The sequence below is a fragment of the Vigna unguiculata genome, chromosome 8 (assembly GCF_004118075.2).
Source record: "Vigna unguiculata cultivar IT97K-499-35 chromosome 8, ASM411807v1, whole genome shotgun sequence".
Lineage (NCBI taxonomy): Eukaryota > Viridiplantae > Streptophyta > Magnoliopsida > Fabales > Fabaceae > Vigna > Vigna unguiculata.
In genome coordinates, this window is record NC_040286.1 from 6,322,639 (window position 1) to 6,349,150 (window position 26,512).

The 26,512-nt window shown below is 28.7% G+C and overlaps 2 protein-coding genes across 2 annotated transcripts; both read right to left on the reverse strand.

Moving 5' to 3' along the window:
* Positions 1–9,153: 9,153 nt before the first annotated feature.
* LOC114194305 (rust resistance kinase Lr10-like) lies at positions 9,154–10,174 on the reverse strand. Its single transcript, XM_028084433.1, has one exon. The coding sequence runs from the start codon at positions 9,970–9,972 to the stop codon at positions 9,154–9,156; it is 819 nt and encodes a 272-aa protein (XP_027940234.1). The 5' UTR covers positions 9,973–10,174.
* A 7,874-nt stretch (positions 10,175–18,048) lies between these two features.
* Positions 18,049–19,731, reverse strand: LOC114195540. The gene is made up of 2 exons (XM_028086046.1): positions 18,881–19,731; positions 18,049–18,135 (listed from the first exon to the last, which is right to left on the reverse strand). Exons 1-2 carry the CDS (start codon positions 19,434–19,436, stop codon positions 18,077–18,079), a joined length of 615 nt encoding a protein of 204 aa, XP_027941847.1. The 5' UTR covers positions 19,437–19,731; the 3' UTR covers positions 18,049–18,076.
* Positions 19,732–26,512: the final 6,781 nt, after the last annotated feature.

The window sequence follows — 26,512 nt, forward strand, 5'->3', positions numbered from 1 at the left end:
AAATACTGGTCGTCAATTCTTATTAGGTATTTAATCATCTAATTTTTTTAATATTTTTTAATGGACTTCTTCGAGTTTCTAAAATCATCCTAAATTCTTCTAACTCTGGAAGGTTTTATATACATGCTGTCTAAAATAATTTTAAAGAATTAGTTTGGGAGCCAAATTGAATAAATAGTTTAGCACTTATTTAAATAACGACAAAAACCTAAATATAATGTTTATATAATGCATTTGAATTGTTTTTTTGTACTTTAAATATCTGAAATTATTGAAGGGCTAAAAGTTCCACCACATGTGTAGACTTGTGGTGGAAAGAATATTTATTATCCGTGTTGATAGATAAGCTTTATAGAGCCACAAATTCTAATAGAGTTGAACAGGTTTGTCTTACATAAAACATTTGATATGCAAATACGTTGACGCAGTCAATGCACATATAACTAATTAATAATTATTGATTAGTACGTATGTGGACAACTTATACAACTCATACTTTTGAAAGAGGATAGGACGCCGCAGAGACGAGCTTGGTTATTCCATTTTCTATCTCTCAATTAAGTTCATACCTATATTTATTCTTATATTCAATGGCTATAAATCATTTATCTCATCCCAACCCTAGCGGTTTTCAGATAAAATTTAGGAGTGTCATGATAGAAAATTAAATATATTTTTAGTTTATGAACTTCGATGTAAATTTAGAATTTGTTAGTATTTCAAACTTTAATATATTTTAGTTCTCAAATTTTAAAATGAATGGATATAGTCTTTTCAACATATTAACTTTTTTTATATGTTAAACACGTTTTTTAATAGATATTAAAACGGAAACGTGACTGTAGATAATGCAAATGTTAGCATGAAATGTGTCTATACTTTAAAAGAAATTTAAAATAATTGGATTAAAATGACTATATCCATTTATTTTTAACGTTTATGGACATAACTATGTTAAAGTTTCAGATAAAAAAATTTTTAATTTCACATCAAAATTCAAACATTAAAAACATATATACACAAAAAATATATAAATTTTTAAAAAATATCAAATAATTAAAATTAATATATATATATATATATATATATATATATATTGGGTCCGCCCCTGCATCCAAATATAAATATTTAATATTAATTAATTAATTTTTATAAAAAATCACGAAAACAATTATGATATTACCAAATACTCAAAAAAACATATTTAAGATTAAATATTCATAAAAAATAATAATTACATGTTTTAAATTAGAGTACCGAAAAATAATGAAATCAAAGTTAAATAATTATATAAAATATTACATAATTATACACAAATAAAATTTCATAATAATCAAAATATTTATAAGTGTTATGTAATTGATTAACTAAAATAAAATATTAAAAATAAATAAATTAGCTCAAATAAATAAGATCACTTTTAGCCCAAATAAATATAAAAAATATTTATAACAAAATACATTAACTATAATAAATATTGAAAATAAATAATGTGGTCAGTTGACACTAATTTAATTTAAAAGTACAAATTTCAAGATGACGAATTTCTTCGTTTATAATTTTTCTCTCACTTTTTTTATAAATTTTTTCGTGTGATGAGGTTGAACATAAAGAGAATAACCTCATGTGGTATGATATTCAGATATATATAAACACCATATTAGCTAATCTCATTATTAAAGTACATTTATACTGAATTGATTAGTGCTTCTTTGGACAATGAAATTTTGACATTCTCAACACTGAGGTGGTAAGGAAGAAGTGTAAAACTAATTAAGAATCTTTAAGAGTTATGATTCTCATTCGATAAAACATAATAGAGCACTAACATTGATCCATGGGAGATCCTATGAATATGCGTTCTTCAGATTTGTAATCTTGCATGCTCTTCAATCACCGTTTCCCAATCTATCTCTTTGACTTTTTTTCTCTTCTCACACGTTCTTGATGGGTTACTGTGAAAAGAACCTTATGGTCAGAGACAGAACCCCAATTCCTTTTATACCAACGTCCATCAAGTTGGTTTTATTTTATCTTTATCTTTATCTTATTTTATTATCACTTTCCATAATAACCAATAAGTCTTTATATTTTATTAAATCACAATTGGGCACATCATAATATTTCAAATGAGTCACTAATAGAATTAATTCCTCAATTAATTCTAACAAGAAGATCATATATGCCATTATCACTAGGTGAACAAACTTCAACATTTTCTTGACAAGGGAATATGTGTTTGGCAAGCATAAAGATCACAGTCAAGTACCACATCAGTGAGGAGGATTGGATGAAGTTTTGTGCCAATCGATTGGATGAATCTTGATACTTTCGTTTTTTTTCTTGCACCTCATAAACGTGATAGTAATACCATCACCTTTATAAAAAAGATGAGATAACAGTGACAAAGGTTCGAGAAAGAAGTGGAGAACTCTACTCTGATTGATGCACTGGTGGAGCTTCATGCTTCTTTGGGGTTTTGTTCTCCCAAAACTTTTTACATACATAAAAATTAATATAAAAACAATTTTTTTTTAAATTTTATTATATTTGGTCTATTCAAATTTCTATATTTTATAAATAAAATTTTAACACACTAGATTGATAACGAAGACAGTTATGAGCGTATCTCTTAACGGAGTGAAGAGATAAATTTCGGATTATATACGGTATGGAATGTATTTAAATACATTTTAGATTTTCCATTATAAAAGGTAGTTTTGAATTTTAAAATATCATCATCTTTTTGAAATGCATTCCAAATTATGTATTTTGTAAAATATTTTCGGATCTACAAAATCTTCTGGAATGCATTTCAGATGAGATGAGTTTACGTGATTTAGTGATAAGAGGAGAAGGAAGAGTAAAGAGTGAAAAGAGTATTTAGGTTTATTTAATTTTTTAACAAAAGGTTAAAGGAAATTTAAGAATTTTTAGGGAGTGCAGAAAGAAAAAACAAAAATGGAGGTACGGGAAGTAATTTCCTTATTAAGAAAAACTTTCCAAGGAAAAGTTGAGGGGGAAGATGGTATGTATAGTCACCTTTTATGGAAAAATTACAAGAGAATATAACTTCTTCAAATTATATCTTTATTATATTTTTATAATACATTAAAAAAATTTTAAATAAGAAAATTGAAATATTTTTATTATATATTTTGTTCCAATTTACTTTTTAAGTAATAATTTTTTAAATTGAAATAATTACTTTATTAATTTTATCTGTAAGTGACTTTTTTTAAAATTTAATAGTACTCTTTGATTTAATTATTTTTTAAATTAAAATAAATATTTATGATAAAATATTATAAATAAAACATATCTATAATAAAATTATAAAAAATATTTATATTTATTTTTATAATTATAATAATAATGTTATTATTTTTTACTGTAAAAAAGGTAAATATGTATACGTTATATGTAATTGTTCCTTCTAGCAGTAAATAATATTTTTACAATTGTATTAAAAGTAAAAACAAAAATATTTTCTCGATTTGAGTAAGATAACTTTAAATAACAACTATATAGGAATAGAGAAATATAAAAGTAAATATTTATCATTAGTTCGTTTTAAGATTTTGGAATTACAATCTAATCATTGGACTCGTCCACTACTTTTATATAAAGGGAGTTATTTGTTTTTAGCATTTGGTTTAACAAATCTTGTATTTTCTATTTGATATAATAGGTGAGTTTTTTTATTTAAAAAGTTATTTTAATAAAATAAGCACATTTTTTTTTGTTTTCTTACGCTTATGTAATTTTTTTAAAATAAATAAATGTTTAATAACTAAATTTTATCTCTAAGTAATTATTTTAGAAATTACTTATTAAATAAACCCCTATGTTAAATTTAGACAAACTCCCCATATTTCAGGAATCACTCAATATAAGTATTATTAAATATATTTAATACTAATAATGCAAAGAATATAATCTAACCTAAAAACTTTTCCCAAAAATATATATCCTACTACAGCTCACTCTGTCTCTCAACTTTCAGCAACCTTAATAATACACTTCATGCCAAATAACATTATATTTAGTGGGTTGGTTTGTTTATTTTTAAGAAAAAATCTATATAAAATAAATAAATACTTTTAGTCCTAATTTTATCCTTAAATATTTACAGATTCTGTATTTGGTACTTGATTATTTTTAGGAAAGAGCAGAAATTGATTGATGTTTGTTCGTAAATAAAAAATATATAATTGATTTTTGTAAGAAATAGTTCTAAATATAATTAGATTCTGGTCATTTTGAAAAGTTATAACAAACATTAAAAAATTTATTAATTTAAAAAACAATGATTTTGCGCTATCTCATTATAAATTATTGAAAGAACTGTCGCTTTTTAAAATTAGCATGTTGGTTCCACTTAGCCAATAAAGATAAATAACACTATCATAATAATATGATTCATTGATTCTACTTTCTCTTCTTTATTTATTTTAACAAATATGGACTGGGCCTGGCCCAAAAAGAGTGAGGAATTTTTATAAATCTACACACAACTTTCATATGGAAAGTGATACAATCTTTTTATAAATTCTATCTTTATTCTTCAATCATGGGCCTAGGCGGAATCATGAAGATTACTCTAACCTAATCAGTGGTGGAATTTGGAAAAAAAAAACTTAAAAGGTGCCAAATTAGATCTTTTTAAAATTTATTACATGCAACTGTAAGAGTTTTAGGTAATCCGTTTTCATAGTCTTTAATTTTTGAATTCTCATGAAATTTTTCAAGTTTGATCGATCTATATATATAAATCTTCTTCTTAAAAAAAATAATTATTTTATTCTTTATCATAATTTTTCTAATATAAATTTACCACCTCTCACCTATTTAAAAAAATATGAATTTGTCACCACCTAATACACAGTAGACAAATTTATCACATGTAAGAGGTAAACATATACTTAAAAAAAGTACAAAATAAACCAATTCAAAAGAATAGATTAATTGATCTAAAATATTCTTTAACTCATCAATTTTAATATATTACAGTTTTATTTTGAAAAAGAAGTGATATTGAAAGTAAAAATTGAGATAAAAAGAAGAGATAGAGATACAAAATAAAAAAAAATAAAAAAAAGAGAGAAAGTATGTATGATATTTAAAAAAAACTTAAAAAATTAATATAAATAATATAATAATATATAAATAAATAAAATAATAATATATAAATAAATAATTTAAATATATATAACAAATTAAATAAAAAAAATTGGGAGAGTCATGGTTATCCTATTATGGTGAAGGTTCGCTACCGACTCTGACTCTAATAGCATAAACTTTATTGAAAGTGTATTTTCATATGTTAGTATCATTTTCTTTGTCAGATCAGGTAAATTTAAAAATAGATAAATAATCTAAAAACTCAAATATATAGATAAAGGTAGAAGAATAGTTTTAGAAGGTTGAAAAACTAAATGTTAAATTCAATTATATTAAAAGTATATATTTGAGAAGAATAAATAGATTATATAGAAAAATGAATAAATAATTGAAAATTTAAATGCTACAAAATTAGGAAAAGAAATGTGACTAATAAAAATCATAATAACTCACGAAATACTCAATATTTAAAGGTATCATAAAAGATACTTGAATCTTTTATTACTAAAAGGTCAACCTAATAAATAGATTTTTTATTTATTTATCAAGTTTATTTATAGAAATTTTATTGTCTTTCTCTGAAAAACTTTTTCTCTCAATTTTCTTTGCTTCTTTTTAAGCATTCTCGTCCATCTTTCATCTATATTTCATTTAGAGACTCATCTGAGTTCACAGCGGAAAATCCTACAAATTCATCTTATCGAAATCTCAATTATAGTAAGTTTTCCTTTTATCCTTTTCTAGAGTCCAATATGTTTTGTTCTTGCATGTGAGCATAACGAGCTGCATGTATCTTGATCCTCTAATTTGGTTCTCTTTGTGTATGTGTGATCTTAGTTGTAGGTTGAAATCATCGATCTGATGCTCTTTTGAGCAGATAGAGTCCCTGACACGAGTATGCTATGAAAGAAGAACCTTGAAAGTTATAGGAGTCTAAATCAAGGTAAAGGGAGCTAGTATTTTTCTAGTAATTTGTCTTATACTGTGAATTGAATTATAATGCTTTATAATGTTGCATATTTTCATTTATTAGGTTTCAGGATTTGTTTAATTTGGGGTAGATTATTATGTGGTTGCATTGGATGAGAAAATTTTTGAATTGGATGAGTAACTTTGATGAATTGTGTGTGCTATGATTTCTTTCTATTACGCTACTCAAAGGGTTTTGTCTAAATGAGATTATTTGAACTATAAATTGACGATTTATTTACAAAAAGAGTGGAGACATTAAGACAATTCAATTTGGGCATCTTAGTGTAGAAAAAATCAATTTACATGAATTTGTCGAAGTAGTGTTGGGCACCACACTAGTACAATCGGGCGCTGGTCTTCAAATCCCAAGTCAAAGAGCTCTAGTGAACAAGAAGCTTTAGTAGTCTTGGCACTTTGCACTCTGGTGACACCATTAGGTGCCATCGCAACAGGGAGTATCATGGGGCATTGGTGTTGGGTGCCTGGAAACCATAGTAAGGCGCTACTTGGAATTTTTTATGTCAATGGCCTTTGAAGTTGTTGACGACGGGTGTTGTGATGCTACGAAAAGCAATGTCCTGTTTGGATATGTACATTTGTTTTATTGCTTTGATGTGAGTTTTTATTTAATAAATGATAAATGAAGAGGTATGAATGTTTGATATTATGAAATTTGCTTTATGTAGCGAAATCTTTCTTTGTGGTTGATTGTACAGATTAGAGTAAGAGTTAGTAATGTCTAAGGTGGAGCTGCTAATGGTTGAATTATATGTGATTGATGGAATGACTCCGATTACGACTATCCTAACTCGACTAAGTATTGGACTCACATAGAGACAAATACTTAGAGTCAGTGTTGAAGGAGATCATCATGTAGCTCTAACCTTAATGGTAAAATTTGCATATGAATGATTCATTTTGTTATACAAGTTGGTTTGGGGTATGGTCATAGAATGGCGAGGTAATGGCCTTGAAAAAGTGACGGTGAGAAGGTGCATGGTCTTAGAGCCTAATCAATACATTGAGTCCTCTAGGGGTATTGTTTATTGTATGATGACTTTGAAAGAATGTTAAATGTGTCATATGAAATTATGTGTTGGTTTGAAGTATTACTTATTAAATCAAATGGAGTATGAATACAATTATATGATAGACCTTTTATTACGACCATAATGTGTATCTCTATATCAATATATGCATGACATTTTATTATGGCTATAATATCAAATTGTGAGTATAATTTTGATGGCTTTAACTTACTCTGTTTTGTGTTTTCTGTGTGTATGGTTTTACCTTTGTGTTATGATTATGTTACTCACGTGAGCAAAAGTGTTGATAGAGTTACTTTTCTATTTATTTCACTGACAATTTTAATTTGATTTAATTCACATGTTTTTTTTTTCACTCAAAATTTCATATGATTTTGTTATTTTTGTAGAACTTTACAATTTACTTGCCCAACGAGCTTAGGTGCTTGCTGAGAAACTGCAAGAGCAAAGCTCGCCCGACAAGCCATACACCTCGCCCAACAAAGATAAAACAAAGAGCTCCATGATACTACAATTTCAGGTGATGCCCAACACCCCACTTTAGGGCCCATACACCCAACAAAGATAAAACAAGGAGCTCCATGATACTAAAATTTCAAGTGGTGTCCAATGCTATCAAGACAATGCCTAACACCATGCTTTAGGGTCAGTGGTGGCTTTGGAACCTAGCACTATAGCCCCTGGAGGTCTCTGGAGTCCGTTTTCCAGTTGGTGCCCAATGTTATATAGTTCACGCTTGATGCTAGAAACCCTTGGAACCTTGTGGAATCAATTTTCCAAATGGCACCCAACGATTCTTAGATTTTGCCCAACACTTACCAAATTTTCATAATAAGATACTCATATTAGATTGATCCACTAAGTCTATCTTAGTTCTTATACCTTTTTTTGTACAAAAATAAGTTTATTTGAATTTAATTCACACTCATGTAGCACCAATTGACCAATTTGTTGCATTATATTAAGATCATCACATTTACCCAACCCAATTTCTATGAAACTGTGAAATCAAACATACATATCTACTCTACAAACAAGTTCAATGTCCAACTCATGTTGCACACTCTCATTGTCATTATCACAAAATGTGATCAACATAGAACCAACACAAAATCGAAATAACAATAACATAATCAAATTACTAAACTACAACATAACTTTATCATCTCCACCATAAATTTAAAAACAATATTCTTTGTATTTCTTACTAGTTTTTCTTACCTTAAAAGTAATTTTTCCTAAAGCTAAAGCTTCACAACTCAATAGATTGAGTTACCACAAACTAGAGACCTAGTGCAATGTATCAAAATAAGACGTAAATTTAGTATATGGAAGATTGAGTTGAAAGGATCGTTTCAACCATCTCTACAAAGATTGATTACTAAAACGCTACAAAACTACGAGATGAAGAATTCTATGGAGTATATATAATCTTACATTATTTTAAAATTTGATCGGTTCAAAATGCTCCTTAGCACTTTAGCTACTCAAAGATTGTATTTATTTAAATTAGTGTAAATTTAGTCCATAATAATTTAATTTAATTTTGGGCAGTGATACATAAACACTTCATCTTTTTTTCTCAACACCCATTTGACATGAATGAAAATAGAATTTTATGTTAAAATTTAAAATAATTTAGGATGAATCAACTAGAAAAGTAAAAAATATTATTTTTTTTATTAGGTGTTGGAAGGGTGTAGAAAAATTAAGAGTGATAAATGTAAAATTTACCTTTACATGGGGTTAGAAGTCGTATATCAATTAGATATAAAGTTAATTTACAGTATATGAATATGTATAAATCTCACCTTATAATTCTGTTTTGTGGGGTTGACTTAGACTTAAAGTCCATTTATTAACATGTATTAGAAATATCTTAGACCATTAGAGAAAGCATATTATTTGAAATACATTTACATTTATTATTTAAATAACAAGTATAATTACCTGCAACCTCCTGCTACCTTTATTTCAATCACTACCAGATAAATTCATTCAAAATCATTTAGATAGAGTTGGTTGTTTCATCCTTTACACTCATTTCATCAGGAAATAAAGTAGGTTTTGGAGGTATTTCCAAGTCCTCAATGCCTCCTTCAAGCATTTCCACTACTCTATTCATTGAAGGACGATCGTTTGGTCTTAATTGTATACACCAAAGTGCAACTATGATAAGTTTTTTTGCTATTATCTTTTCCTCATCAGTCAAATCTTTTATATCTATATTTTCCTCTTCTCTAATATGATTATAGATCCAAAGGGGAAAGTAAAGTTGACTTGAGTGTTCTGCATGGACATTTAGATTCTTCCTCTTGCTTGCCATTTCCATCAACAACATTCCAAAGCTATAAACATCAGCTTTATGGGATATTCCTCCAATATTATTGTAGAACAATTCTGGAGCCATATACCCAATGGTTCCTCTTGCTGTCGTTATTGTGACAATGCTATTATCTATTGGATATAACTTTGCCAATCCAAAGTCAGAAACTTTTGGGATAAAGTTTTCATCGAGTAAGATGTTATGAGGTTTGATATCAAAATGCAAAATCTGCATCTCACACCCATGATGGAGATAATCAATCCCACGAGCCACTCCAATTGATATATTATATATTTTTTCATAGGTTAAATGTATACTTCCAGTTCTTGAAAATATAAGTTTATCAAGAGATCCATTAGGCATGAATTCATAAACAAGAGCACGCTTTGAACCACTAACACAAAATCCAATTAATTGTACCACATGTTGATGATGTATCCTTCCAATGGTTGCAACTTCGTTGATAAAATCTTGTCCATTTCTTTTAGATTTACTTAACATTTTGATTGCCACAAAAGATCCGCTTCACAACTTTGCCTTAAAAACAGAGCCAAATCCTCCTTCACCTAACTTTTCTCTAAAACCTCGAGTCATCTTCTTAATTTCCTTGTATGAGTATCTAATAGGTACCAAATGATTTTGTTCAAGGTAATTTTCAATATTTGCATAGATTGATGCATGTCTTTTCCTCCATTTACATATAAAAGTCACAATTAAGAATGGCAATCCAAACAAAATTTTGTAAGTCCACCATGACAAAAGAGTATAAACGATGATACCTGCAATTTTCACCTAAATAATTACACTGATAATGTAATATAATAAAGTATTTGTTAAAATAAATTTTGAATTCATAAAAAAAAAAATTTAATGCCTAGCATAAACAACTACCAATAATTTCATTTTTGACACTATTATCTATAAATAAATTTGTCAATAACATTGATGTGTCCTAAGATCTAATTCAGTAATGGTTGTCAAAAATAAAAATAGATTTTTTTAAAAAAAAATCTCTTTAGCTTCTATGAACTTTTAAAATCAATTTGTGTTCCTCTAACCCTCATAACGTATTTTGTTTTCCTCTAATTTGAAAATCAGAATTTTTTTTTTATCTTAAGTAGTTAAAGTTTAATAATATCAGTTATAAAGCTTTATTTATATAACTTTGAGAATTAAATTTTTTTATTTTTTATGAGAAACATTTTAGACAAATCAAAACTGATTTTTTAGAAATGTGAAGTACATATAGTTAAAGCATAGGTAAATTAAGATGATAAAGTATCAATTTTAGAATCTTATCGATCTCAGTACTCTCTTTTATCCCTATATTCATTTATGAGGAAATTATGACAATATATACAGCAAAATCTTACCGGAGTGAATAAGCATCCCTGTAATGAGTAGTTCGATTGAACCGTCTTAATGTAAAATGCAGTAAGCTATTATTTGGTTAAAGTAAAACATTAATTTGCTTCAAAATTAAATGCTAATTTTGTTTCATGTCGATTAAAATAAGAAGTTATGCAAACTTTACGGGAGCTGCTTTATTGTATTATATAAGTTAAATTGGCTATATTATGCAACACATGTTACAAAGTCACTTGTTAAAATTATACACCTAATTAATATGATTAATCTATATTGAATACATTTCGATGAGGCGTATTTTCATTAATAAATTAATATTAACATCACATGTATGTAGAGATATTTTATTATATAGTTAATTGATTTAAAACTACATATATTTATAGAGAAAATAAATTATTCACAACTAAGTATCAAAACTATTTTTTATTAATATTATGCTAAAACAAGCCATTTACTAGCTAGATTAGATTGTATAAAAAGAGTAATGATATTTTGACACATATTATATTTATTTAACACACATTATAGGAGTAAAATAATCATACAAAAGTGAAATTTTGTATTTGTTATAAAAAGAAAGAGTAAAATATATTGTCAAATCAATATAAAAAAATTTAGGTCAAAGTATTGTTACTCGTATGGAAATTGTTATCGAAGTCTCTTATAAATAAGTTTAACTTTATAACGATGATTGTATAGAAACCATCATCTCATTACATATCCAAAGTATGTGAAAGAAGAATCGTCAAACCTATGGAAGATGAATCATAAAACCTATGAAAGACGAATCGTCACTACCAACAATAGTTGGGATTGAGATTGATTAGTAAGAATGTTCAAAAATTAATTATCTGGACAGAAATATAAACAAGGTAATGGAAAGAAAACATGGTGGTTGTATCAGACATTGAATGGTCAACCATCAGAGGGACTGACAAGAAGAAGACAAGGTCATAGATGGGTACATAAGATAAAAGTTTACATCATCCTCGTTGTGATTAATCTTTACCATTGTGACATTCTATTTTAAGAAGTGGACTAAACACTTATATATTATGAAATTGCCTTCTCTCTAGTTGATGTGAGATTTCCAACACACTCTCGCACGCCAAGACATATCCATTTCGTGCGTGGGACTAAAAACTAATGGGTAGTTTGATAATAGCCTGATAGCAGGTCGAATAATAGACTCAACAAACATCAATTTTTGCTAGAATAGGCTATAACTAATGGCTTTGATACCATGTTAAGAAGTGGAGTTTGAGCCTAACTCAACCGTACAAAATCGACTTGTAAGGCAAGATTTGCATCCACTTATATACTATAAATTGCCTTATCTCTATGTGGGACTTCCAACATTCTAACCCATTTTCTTGAATACTCTGTACCCTATTTCCTATTATGATTACTCTAGTCAGGTATCTCCTCCATGAATTCACTATTATATCCTCCATGGCTTTGTTCTTTTGCATTATTTCAAAACCATTGATTTTCAAACATTTTGATTGTAAATAATCCATGAATTTCTTACTCGATGAAGTGCTTGACAAATTATCTTCATTCAATTTTCTTCCCAACTACCATTCCTATATGATAAAAGCTCTCATGATGAAATTCCTGCTTCCATTGATACTCGATAAACAATATCGTTGATCTCCCTCTTTGTTTCACATCTATTTAGTATATGTACTCACAATCTTGTATATTCTAGTTTTTTCCATGCCTTAGTTGATCTATCTACAACTAGCAAGGTGTCAATGGTTGTCATTATTGTCTTCCTAAAACAATCTTGCCCTAAAGAATGATAATGGTATGCCCTTACACTTAACCCAAACATTCTTATTTCCATGACAACATGCTTTGATTATAGAAACACCGATTCGAACAACGTTTATTGCCATTCATTGTCTTCCTCTACCACCTTGCTTATTTTGGTATCATCTTTCTTGATTAGCAACACCAAATCATCTTTTAAGTTATGCACTTTCATAGATTTCAAGCCAAATAGAAAGAAACTTTCTTTTAGCATATATCCACTTGGTTGCATCATGCAACCTTCTACTAAAAAAACTCATATTTCCTACCAATTTTGTTTTGAAATTTTTTTTGTAGGAAATACTTATAAATTTTGTTATGAAAAAGAAATTTGCAGAAAATTGCTGCCAATTTTTTTGCAAAATATTTTGTATAAAACACTTTTCGCAACAAATTTTGTAAGAAATACTTGCGAATTTTATAATTTTGTAGGAAATAATTACCCACGAAGGAATTACCTGCCAATTAAAATTCTTAGAAAAGATAGCAGGAAAAAGCCTTTTCTTGCAAATTTTTTAACAAATTTGCAAGAAAATTCCCATGTAATATGAGAATTTGTAGTAGTAAACTTTTCTTCAAATATTATTTATCTTGTTCCTTCACCTAGAACTTTGTTCCCTTTCATCTACTTGTTGAATTTTTTTTACTTGCAAAGAATATTTAAATTTATAGTAAAACACATAAGCTATTATAACCCATTTACATAATAATTAAATAAATGTTTACCTAACAAAATCCCCTTGAAACTTAAATGTTTTTCTTATCCTTTATTCCAAACATCCTCTTGCTAGTCTTGAATAGAGTGGTCGGTAATGGCTTCGTGAACATATTAACAACTTGTGATTAGCTTCCTATGTACTCTAACTTCACATTTCCTTCTTCCACTTGTTCTTGGATGAAGTGAAACTAAACATCAATATGATTTCTTATCTCTTGATTGACTGGGTTCTTTGCCAATTCAATGGCCGATTTGCCAATCATAGTCCCTTTTTCTCGCTTCATTTCTAGCTCGGTTAAAAGATTTCTAAGCCAATTTTCAAGGCAGACACTTTAGGATGCTGTAAAGTATTCAGTTTCGCAAGTTGACAATGTTACAATAGGTTGCTTCTTCGAAAGCTAGGTGAACGTTGTATATACAAATGTGTTTCTTTTATCATCAACACCTGCACACTAGTCACTGTCCGAGTAGCCAACTAGTCAGTAATTATTCGTCCTAGTATACATTAGGGCCAAGTGACTTTCTTCGTCTCACATACCTTAAAATTCTTTTTGGGTGCCTTCCAATGAGTATACCTTGGCTCCTCCATATACTAACTTGTTATTCGAATACATAACATAGAATCTGGTCTTGTATTTGTAAGATACTTAAAACTTCCAATCAAACTTTGGTATTGCTCGAATCTACACATTCTCCATTTCCATACTTAGAAAGTTTTGTACCTGGTTCCATACGGGTGGAAACTGGGTTGCAACTTGTCATATTAAACTTTCTTAAGACCTCTTCAACACACCTTTCTTGGGACACAAAAATGCCTTTCTCTCCTTAAACGACATCCAAACCAAGGAAATATTTCATAAGACCCAAATCAGTCATCTCAAACTCCTTTTTCATCAGTTCTTTAAACCTTTTAATCAGCTTGACATTATTCCCCATGAAGATAAGGTCATCAACATACAGAGCAACAAACATCACATCTCCTCTATTCTTCTTTATGTATAAAGCATGTTCATTCCATGCTCGAGGAGCTTTTGCAACTTCTCTCTTTTTTGGTTGAGACCCTAGGTGTGGTGGAGGCTCTTCTGGTGACCAAGATAGCTCATTTCTTCATCTTTATGGGAGGTTTCTCATGGTAAGCAATTATGTTCGATTGCATTTGTGTATTGAGGTTAGTTTTTTAAACTTCTACTTTTTCACATTAAAAAGTGTGTTTGTTTTTGGAAATTCAATAGTGTCTCCCTTTGTTACTTATGGGTTTTTTCTAGTGGTTATGGGTGTTTCGTGGTGATAGCTCTTATTGCATTAGTGTTTTTGTGGGTCAAGTGTGTCATCGAGGTATGTGTTGCATATCTCCAGGGTATGTGTTGTATATCTTCATAGATCGTCATTGTGTAGTTGGAGATTGTCATGGGTGTTTCGTGGTGGTTGCTCCAGTAATTTACTTTTAAAAGAACATCAAAAGTTTACGTCAATTGTTAAGGATCCAACGTAAAAAAATGTATCATGCATAGCCGTCAGACCTAAAATTGATGTAAAAAGTCCAAAATAACATTTGTAAAATACTTTTGCTACTTTAGTGACAACAAGATAACATAAGTGCAATTTGACTATATTTATCTCTATCTTTTAAAAAGAAATGTATACCCACCCTCATCTCATTCATATTAGGTCTGAAATTTGTATCTTATCTTCAATCCCATTAGATAAAAAGTATATTCGTAACCACTCCTCGCATTATTTGAAATGTTAATTAAATATTTTCTTATAAGAAAATAATAACCATAGTAAAGAAAACAATAACAATTACACATATTTGAAATTTCATGATAACTACAATATCTATTATTTTTTAAATGTCGAGAGTGAAAGCATCTAGAGATTTGGGTGAACTTGGTAGATTTCAAACGAGTTGAACTATTGAATGAGAGAATGAAAATTTTGTGTACAAAATTTAGAGCTCTATGAATGAAATGAAATCAAGAACCAACAAAATAAAAGATAAGATAAGTTTTTTAGCTTATCTCATAAACCAAGGATTTACACAATTTAAATAAATAAAATGAAGGTTTACGTTTCTAAAATGTAGTTCATCATACGAAGAAAATTACAAGGAAAAAAAATGTGCATTTGATGTTACAATCAGAAAAAACGTACCTTAGAAATTTTAATGAACTTGAAAAACATCGATTAAGTCTTGGAAGAGAATGTAAAATTGTATTGTAATAAAGGAAGATATTTTCAAATTAAATAAAACAACTGATTAAAGAAAATAATAGGAATAAGCTTTATAGCTTACCTAATAAATTAAAAATATTTTACTAATTTAAAACAAAGATAACTACGAAAAGGATATATATATATATATATATATATATATATATATATATATATATATATTACGAGAGTTTTTTACTACTAAAAAAACTCATATTTTCTGTCAATTTTGTTTTGAAATTTTTTTTATAGGAAATATTTATAAATTTTGTTATGAAAAAAAAATTTCTAGAAAATTGCTGCCAATTTTTTTGCAAAATAATTTTTATATAACACTTTTTGCAACAAATTTTGTAAGAAATACTTGCGAATTTTATAATTTTGTAGGAAATAATTATCCACGAAGGAATTACCTGCCAATTAAAATTCTTAGAAAAAATAGCTGAGAAAAGTCTTTTCTTGCAAATTTTTTTAACAAATTTGCAAGAAAATTTCCATGTAATATGAGAATTTGTAATAGTGTTTCAAATTAAATGAAACAATTGATTAAAGAAAATAATAAAAGAAATTAGCTTATCTAATAAATTAAAATTATTTTGTTAATTTAAAAAAGAGACAATTACGAAATGTAGATACTAGTTTCCATCTAATTTTAAAATATTAAATATTACTCATATTTTTCATGCCCATACAATATAAAAATTTTCTATCATAATTAAAACAAATTTAAATAAGAACAATTTTTTATCCCTAATCAAAATCAGAAAAAAAAAGAGTATACATACACAAAGAATTTATCATATAATTATCATCATATATTACTTCAACAAGAGATCAAAACATAACCATCATTACCGAAAGAGGTGAAAGTTTTCAAAAATAAAACAAAATTAAAAAATTCACCGGTTTAATCATAAACGTAGATGAAAGTGGTTGAAAATTTTTAGAAATATACAGAGAATTGTATCTTTAACCGTGGCCAGATGTTCTATTATTTTAATAGCATTTCTATTAATGATAAATTTAGAACTACTGTTAAAAAGTATACTTTAATCATTGTTAAAAGCTCTACTTCACTTGTAATTAAAGCATTGAGAAATTAAGATGATAAGATCTTACCAGCTAACAAATTGAGTAGAAATAACTGAACTTGTATCAGTTAATTACTAACCGAACTGAACTTCCCTTCTATTTTTTCCTTTCTCTTCTACATGAAATTGGCATTTTGTTTGATCTGTATAAAAATAAAAATATTTTCCTCTAACTAGAAGAGACTTAATGGACTAATTCTTGCGACACCTCCATATTTCTCGTAAATATAAAATTATCACTTTTTCTTCAAATATGTAATATAAAAGTTAAATGATCTTTAGAATTGTATAATTTAGAAAAATAATAAATTATATAATTAAAAAAATCATATAATTAGAAATTTATTTATTTTTTACTTTTATACATAATTTAGAAAAAAGAATAAATTATATAATTAGAAAAAATTAAATCATATAATTAGAAAATTATTTATTTTTTATTTTCAGACATAATTTATAAAATTATAAATATATTTTAAATTGTATAATAAAAAGAAAAAAGTACTTTCTGTATTATAGAATTTTGTAATCAATTCATTTTTTGGTTGTACATTACTTTCAATCTCAATCAATTAATTCACTAATTCTTTTGTTTCTTTATATATGCACTCGTCTAAGCAAATCACAAACAACAGTGGGTTATTTTTGTTTTAAAATTATATAATTAAAAATTTATTTTATTACTTTTTAAAATGTTTAATTTTAGATTATACAATTTCAAAATAAAAAACAACTTTTTTATTTTTAAACTACACAAATGACAAAGTAATAAAAAATAACTTATATTTGAAGATGTATTTTTGAGTTGAGACAAATTTTTCTTATCTACTTAGTTTTATGTTTTTTTTATCTACACAAATGGCAATGTTAGTTGAATAATTTAGTTAAACAATTTAAAAATAGTACACAACTAGTTCGGTTCAAAAAATATTGCAATTTTGTTTAAAATTAGTATAGTTCGATTAAAAATTAATACACTTTAGTTTAAAATAATGTAGTTTAGTTAAAAAATAGTGCAATTTAGTCCAATATTAATGTAATTAAGTTCAAAAATAGTGTAGTTCGGTTAAAAAATAGTGCAATTCGGTTAAAAAATAGTGCAGTTTGAAAAAAGAGTTTAGTTCACAGCAGTTCAATACATATTGCAATTCAGTTCAGTGTAGTTCAATTCAATTTAGTTTGTTAGAACGAAAAACAGTTCAGTTCAGTTTGTCTGAATTGTTTTTCAGTTCAGTGCAGTTCAAGTGAACCATTTTTTAGTTCAGTACAGTTTTTAATGGTTCAGTGCAGTTTGGTATAATTTGATCAGCCCTAATAAGTTTAGAGCTGCTGTTAAAAAGTATAATTCAATCATTGTTAAAAGCTCTACTCCACTTGTAATTAAAGCATTGAGAAATTAAGATGATAAGATCTTACCAGCTAACATATTGAGTAGAACTCCAATTCCCGTAAACTCTGAAATGAAAGAAAATATCAACTTTAGAATTCTGATTTTTCTCAGTTATTAAAAAAAGACCGTTTTCGTAAGAGAAGGTTAATTATAGAGGTAAACAAGTATAGCAGCTTTTTATATTTATTTAAAGATAATAAATGTTAATTTGATGCAGTGATTGTTCTTATAAACGCTTGTAAAATATAAAAGATACAAAATATTATATTTCTTTCCAAAATTTGGTTAAATTATTAATATAAATGATTCAAACATTAATTCGAAAACTTCTCAAAAAGTGGTTAATAGGTGAAATATGATTTTCCTAATCATTTGAATATGTATAATTATGTAAAATGTTAATCGAAGACAATCGATTATCAATTAAAGAAATTAAAAATATAAATAAAATTATGCTACAGCTGAATAAAAAAATTAGTTTAACATGAAAACTAGACAAAATTAGAAAAAATAGTATGATTACGAGAAATTCACATCGGTAGAAGTTACTAACTGGGTACCTCCTATATATTCAGTTAATTCAATTGCTTTTGTTGGAAGATTAAAGCTACATGAGTAAGGAGTGTGTAATAACGTGCTTATGTCACTCCGAGTGAACGATTTATACACGCAAATAAATAAAAAAAAATATATAATTAAGTTTGCATAAATTAAAAATGGTAGGTGATAAAAACTACTCAAGTATATAAGTTTTTCATTTAAAATAAGATATGTAATAATTTCATGAAATTTAATTGAGATCCAACTCACTCAGTAGTTGGCAATCAAGATTCTGGCTCGCAGAGTCGAAATAGCAGAATCTAAGTGGACAATAATGATTATTCTGGCAGGCAAGGTTTATCCAAGAAATCTCAAATCCATAGGCCAAGCCCCAATGCATGGAAGTGTAGGAATGGTTATTCAAACTCCTGAAAGATGTTGGAGCAACAAGTTTTATGTCACAACCAACTTCAAAGTCCTCTGCTTTCAGGTCACCAACAAAAGCATATGCATAGCCCTTTGAGTCCCACTTCACGCACTCTTCTGTTTTCACATACTTTACATTCTCTCTCACTGTATGCTTACAATTCACAAACACTATATGCTCGAAACTCAGAGATTCCCAATTTTCATATGAACTTAGACCGGCTTGGTATGTATCCGTGTAATAAGTGTAAGTATCAGAGAAATTAGAGCGAGAGAGGGAACGGAGAGGAAGGGAGGAGCAGTTATGGAGTTGAAGAGCAGGGTCAACCACTCTCACTGTGTAGTTGTTGTAGTTGATTGCCTGAACATGGTATTTTGCAGAGTGCAGATACAACACCATAACATTATTCTCACAACCAAGCTCATACCTTTTCTCACCACACTTCTCTGGGTCGCCTTTTAATCGAAATGGATAACTTATGTGGGTGATGTTGCCACAGAAAGAAGGGGGACAAAGGTGTTCTTGGTCGTCCTTGGTAGCACAAATATGGTGGAGAAGAAGTAGCAGTATCAGGAACAATGCTCTCTCTCTCTCCACATCGTCACCAAACTGTTTCTCATTCAATTCAAGTGCAACCAAATCTAAGTTAGATACTGATTTTCAAAACAACACAGACTCAACTATATCTATAACTATCAAGGACCACATTTTTCCTTTCACAAAACAGTTTAAGACTTAAGATACTTAAAACCTAGACTTTGACTGAAACAACTTTCCCATCTGGCCCTACAACTGATTTTAGTGAATACAAAATTTTAAATATGGAAGCAATTCCACACACGTAAACCAAATTCCACCGCACCGTTGAACCGGCGGGTTTAAAAAACTCAACTGAAAGTGAGTTTTACAATAAATTGATAATTTTTTATTGGCGTCAAATGATCTCAATAAAAAAAATGGATTGTCAAATTAACATTGTCCAATGTAAAAAAACATCTTATTGTATGGTTTGATCTTGTGGACTTGGACCTTGATAATGTTAATGAAATTAACAATATTCATAATAGAATTATACATTTGAGTTATATAGATGAACTATAAGATTGTCACGGCTAATTATTAATTAAAAAACAGAAAGATCATTAAGCATTTTTCTTATAGAAAAGTTGGTAAGAAATTTCTAACACATGTTTCAAACTCAAAAATATAGTTTACGTAGACAACAAACTCTCTATTATGAAAAAAATTGAAGTCATGTTATACTCAAACTGCTAACACATTCATTACCCACAACAATTAATTTATTAATTATCCACAGTGACTAACTCGTTAACTACTGTATTAAAAATAGGATTAGAAAATAAATATGTAAATTCCTTAGGCGTGTTGGAAACACTGGCCTTAAGGATTTATCTGCAGTATATGCGCAAATCTCCCAAGGTACAAAAGGAACATCTCAAATATATCCCGAGGATAACAGAAACTAGCAAGATGAACTCTTTACAGAGTAAGTAATCCAAGATATAAGAGAAGAGAGAAAAGAAGAAAAATAAGAAAAGAAGAGATGAGAAAATTTATTTGTGTGTTGATCATTATTTGTAAGATGTCTTATTGATTTAGGAGATTTTGTGCTAAAAGAGGTGGATTTGTTCTTTCTATGGATTTGATGGAATCATGATCTTATTGACAGAATCACTCACCCTTTTGTTCATTACAGAGGTATGAGATTGTGAGTGGCATCAAAGACGTAGAAGATACAAATGAAGCAGACAAAGTCATGGAGGGTAAAGTTGTTTACTTTTGTTTACCATAGTAGCCTTGTGCTTTTTCTCCTGATGGTATCTAAATTACCCTTTTAATTTAGAGAAAGGAATACCTAAATTCTGGCTAACTGCTAGGAAGGCTAATGAGAAATTGGTTGAACTGGTAAGGGAATTTATGTTCATATATATTCTACAGTTTCCATTTGTTTGAAAAGATTGTAGGTTAATCATGTACTTTTCTTTTCCCTTTTGTTAGATCATTGAAGATGACGAGGGGGCCCTCTAATATCTTGAAGATATAAAGTGGTGTAGACTTGAGGATTCTAAAGGCTTCAAGCTGGAGTTTTTCTTTTCTGCTAATCCTTATTTCATTTATATAACATCATCAAGTGGCACATCCTAAGTAAAACCACTTCAAATTTTGATATTAATTAAGAAACAACATGTTTCAGTGCAGCCCCTGTGACAATGTTCTTGCCATACGTTTTTGTGTGTCTGAGAGATCTTTGGACCCCATCTTGGAAGTGCCACCAATTGGAGATTTGTTTAATAGGGTAGTTTCTAATGAAGGTGGTGTAGAGTTAGCATGGATTTCTAGCATTTTTTTGGACCAAAATGTAGAAGAATTGTTAATGCTGCTTGAAACAAAAAGATGCTTGCAATAGGGTGAGAATAAAAGAATGAAACAAGCAACCATGTTCAATGTCATTTGTTTCAACCAAGATTACTTGATGGACTCAATTATAATTTGTGTACTTGTCCTTTGAGCTATGCATAGGTATCAATATGCCTTTTAAGACCTTCGAATATATGTAAGTAATTATTTTTTAATGTTATTCTTAGTATATTTTTGTTTTGAGATGATGATATATAAACACTTTAATATATTAAACTTCTGTTCTTTTTTCTATTCTATTATTCAATATTAGGTTTGGTTGCAAATAATGAGAAGAAAACAGAGGAAACTTTTCTCCAAGTGCTCAAGGGTTTTTTAATAAGCACTCCTGTAAAGACTCCTTGCAGAGTATCATACTTCTTGCAAAATTCATTATGGCAGACAGGTATGATAGTAGGTTATTGGAGCTAAATATAAGTGGAGGAAAACTGGAAATTATGGATCCAAGTATGTTATTGGGAAAGTGAAAATACTGCATCTCATGTTGTAAATCAGGTCTTCATGATAACCTCTCAAATTTTCTTAGACTAGATAACATGTTGTAAGAAGGCATTGCTACATTTTATAAGACTAGAAAATTAGGTAGCATTACTACATTTCAGACTAAGATTTTCTTAGACTAGATAACATGTATAATTTATAGTTTTTCTGTCAAACATTGTAGAAGAAAATTGAGTGTACTTATATGTGTGTGTGGTGTATGATGAAATAAAAGAAATGGTTAACTTTATGATTTGTTGATAAGTTTGATTTGTTGATACGAAGGAAATGATTATGCTATAATTGATAGATAGAAGTCAACTATAATTGGTACTGTAAGAAGCACTATATTATATTCTAATGCATTCAAGTTTTCTTTTCATAGTACATTCTTAGTAGGTATGGCAGCAAGCTCTATGTAATAATATCACCATCGAAACAAAGTTCTGCATATAAATATTTTGGATATTTAGCTTCTCAAAAAGTCATTTTGGATACAAACCAGCTTTTATAGTTGTTGTTTCTTTCTTTTATAGCCAATACAATACAAATACCTATAAATAAATAAGACCAACTTTAATTCAGTTTAATTCACTTTAATTCTGCTGTACTTCCAGGAATTCTTCCAGCAGTCAGAGACCACCTAAAAACAAACACATTGTTTTTATTTACTACACTTCTTAAAAAGGGTAAGATTCAAAGCATGTTAACAACAAATTTTCTCACCTTTTCCCAACCAGTTTATACATCCTGATGATAAGAGTTTCCTCGTCTTCAGAAAAATTTCGGTTTGTTGTGTCAACTCTAAGAGACTCAAATTGTTATGATACGTGTAAACACTATTCACTAAACATTTTCATATATATGATGATTGTAGTAGTTTCCACTTTTCCATAACTTTATACATGCCAGTTAATAATTGGGTACCTTTCATAGACTCTAAAGTGTTTTTAACTATCTTATTCTATCAAAAGTTATCTTTTTTCACATTCTTTATTATTATTATTATTGTATGAAATTATTAAAAGTTATAAATTTTCCAATTTTCAACTTCTGAAGTGTACACTAGACAATATTATTAAAGAAAAGTTACAGCAAAAGCAAGTTAGCAATCAAAGAAGATTTTGAAATTACGTTCCAAAAGTAGTTGGTGTTCCATGAGAAAACACTAAAAGAGTGACCCACAAGAAGAAAAAAACTGCAAAGATTAACGTAGGTGTTTAGAACCACAAGCATTATCGGGAGTTTTTGGAATCTTATGTATTATTGGGGGTTTTCAAAACCCCATGCGTTACTAGGGGTTTTCGGAATCCCATGCATTAGTGGGAGTTTTCAGAACCTCAAACATTAATGGGGGTTTTCGAAACCCCGGGTATTAACGGAGGTTTTCAAAACCCTGGGTAAGTTGCGCTACTTCCAAGGGTTGCCAAAAACACCCGGTAATCTGTTAGCCACGCTTGCTCTTTCGGGGGAATTCCAAACCCCTGGTAAAATCATTAGTGGGGGTTAAAACCCCCAGAAACGCCAAATATAACACACGCTAAAAACAATTATTTTTGTAGTGACTCTCAGGTCTCAACACCCAATTTCGTCCGGGTGAATAAATTTATTTTCAAAAAAATAAAAAATAAAAATAAAAGTTTTTAGTTAAAAATAAAAAAATGTGAAACAATTTTTTTTTCAAAACTTTAATTTTAAAAAAAAAGAAAAAAAGAGAGATGAATAAAAAAGAAATAAAAAGGGAAGAGCCCAATTTGTTATTAATTTTCATGAGCCCAATAACTCAAATATTTTCTACCTTTGTTTCTGATAGAGAAATTAATTATATAATAATAAATAATAATTAGAAGCAATATCTCTTCAAATGGTAGAATCAATATTATTAATTGAGATTAATTTTGTGCTCTGATTTGTTATTAATGATGATTGATTTTGTGTTATGATTTGCTACGATTTGATACTCATAATTTGATACTATCATGACCAATTTCTTCCTTATATTGTTCGTTACAATTAAGGTCGAGATTGCATTGATATTGCAAGGTGTGAGTATAAATACACACTCTGTCATGACTGAAAAAAAAAAAAGGATTCTCTACACTTCTCTAATTCTTTCCCATCACCACTCGCACGTACACACCTCCTTTCTTATCTCTCTTAAAAAAAACATAATGAAGGAGGTAGAAAAAAAAGAAGAAAATATTCTCTACCCTCTCTCTTCCTCTCATTACCACTCATATAGACACCTCTCATCTTTATCTCTCTTGAAAAAAAAAACACAAAAATATTATAAAAGAAGCCAAGTAAAAAGAAAAGGCATAAGGTACGTCATTGTTAGTTTCTTTTTCTTTTGATTTTTTTTTAACTTTCATTATTTTGTTTAAATCATACAAATTGGTTTTTTTCCTATTTCTTTGGTGTCTGCCCGACCGCTCGCGTTGCATTACACCCATTCTAAACTTTTGTTTTTTCTAAAAAAATATATACAAATGATCTAAAAATAAAAAATTGATTTCTTTTTGTTTACTCATTTATATCTATTTGGTTGCTCACGCCGCAATGACATCCACAACTACTTTAAAATAGCTTTAAAAAAATATTAAAAATTTATAAATGATTAAAAAATAAATAAAAGATTAGAAAAAAGAATTTATTTCAAGTATCTAGCCGGCCACTCGCGTCGCGTGACACCAATTTTAAAATAATACTAAAATTTAAATAAAAAGGTTTTCAAAATTATATAACAAATTAAATCATTTTTCAAATAGTTTTCCAAATAATTTTTCAAAAAGAACTACGTAACCCTAATTCTCCATTCACACGGAGATACGTAGGAGCGAGGATTAATCCTCGTCGGGCCCAAAAATTCAAAAAAATATTTTAGTTTTTTTTATACATTCTTTTATTACTAATTTTGGGGAAAATTAAATATTTCGAAAAACCACATAACTTTTGCACATTTAATTAAAAGTACCGTCTTAGGACGAGCGTTGTGGGGTGCTAATACCTTCCCCACGCCTAACTGACTCTAGGACCCAAATTTTGGTTTTTCGCAAACCTTGCTCTTTTTTATGTTTTTCCATAGTTTCCTATAATAACTATGGTGGCGACTCCAAAACTCTTTTCTTTTTCAAATTTTATTTTTTTGGTTTGTCGTCTCGTCGCGATTTCGGTTGCGACAGATGGCGACTCCACTAGGGATATTAGAGAGTCAGACCATTTATTTGGACATGCAAAATTGATGTGGTTTTTCTTCATATTTTTTCTTTCTCTTTGTTTTTGGTTTGTGTTTTTTTTTATATTTAGAATAATTATATGTGTATATTCTTCTTTATTTTTGTATTTTTAATAATTACCAGGTGTGGGTTTGCGTATACATTGTGTTCTCCCTTCACACACACACACATTTTATTCATTACATGAGTGAGGCCCTATACCCAGGTTTGAGTTGATTAGAATTAGAGGGGATTGTATAACAGTGTCACAGTGGATGTACTTTCCAAGTGGCATTGTGAGAACCCCAGCTAGAGTTGTTTGCTTCATTGGTACTCCCACTTCTTGTTGTTTACCAACTGTCGTGGGAAATGCCATGAAGTGGGCCATAGCTCTAGTGACCTTGATATTTAGGTATTAGGTAACTATCCTTGTGAGCACATATACTTTCCCTTAGAACTTTAAGCATCAAACCCATGTTAAATAAAGACACTAAAGGGAGACTATTTGTGTCCTTTACCCTCACCTTTCCTTGTATATAATAATAAATGCATCACAATCACACCATTATTAGCCATAAACATACATTTCATTAGCATATCATGTGAATAAGTGCCCTGTGAGGCACAACAAACATGCATTGCATTCCATTTTGTGGTCATTCATGATACGTTATCCAAAGATTCAAACACATAGCATGCATCAACATAAATTTAAAAAATAAAAAATAAAAAAATTTATACTACAATAAGTTCAAATTGTTTCCCACTTCTCTTATCACCAAATTCTTGGAATCTTTCTTATGAAAAATGAGAAAAATAATAAAACATTCTTTGGTCAAATCAGTGGATTTAATAAGGAAATAAAATTTTGTTTGTTATCACTTCTTTTAAAATACCCATCTAATCTTGCATGCATGAAATTGCTTAAATCTATCTTCCATTCCATCTCTCTTTCACCATAAACCTTGTTTTCTTTTCCATGGAGAATCATCATAAAGGGGACACATACCTTAAAAAGGATTACCATAAACTCTCTAAACACAAAAAAAAAAGTGAAGAAAAGTCTGCTAGACTAAAAAACTTTGAAGGACAGTTTAGGCAAAAATAAGACAAAAAAAAGTGAAAAAGAGAACCAAACAAGGAACATCCTGTCACATGAACTAGATTATTTTTCTCTGAATTAAAGTTTTTGTTGAGAAAAAACAACCATGATTTGAAATGATGTGTGGCCATGTTTCTTTATCCAAAATAAAAAAATAAAAGTAATTATCCTTTGCTACCCAATTTGAGCCTTCCAAAAAGATTTCTTTTAAATTACCCTAAACAAGGGTTACCCTCACA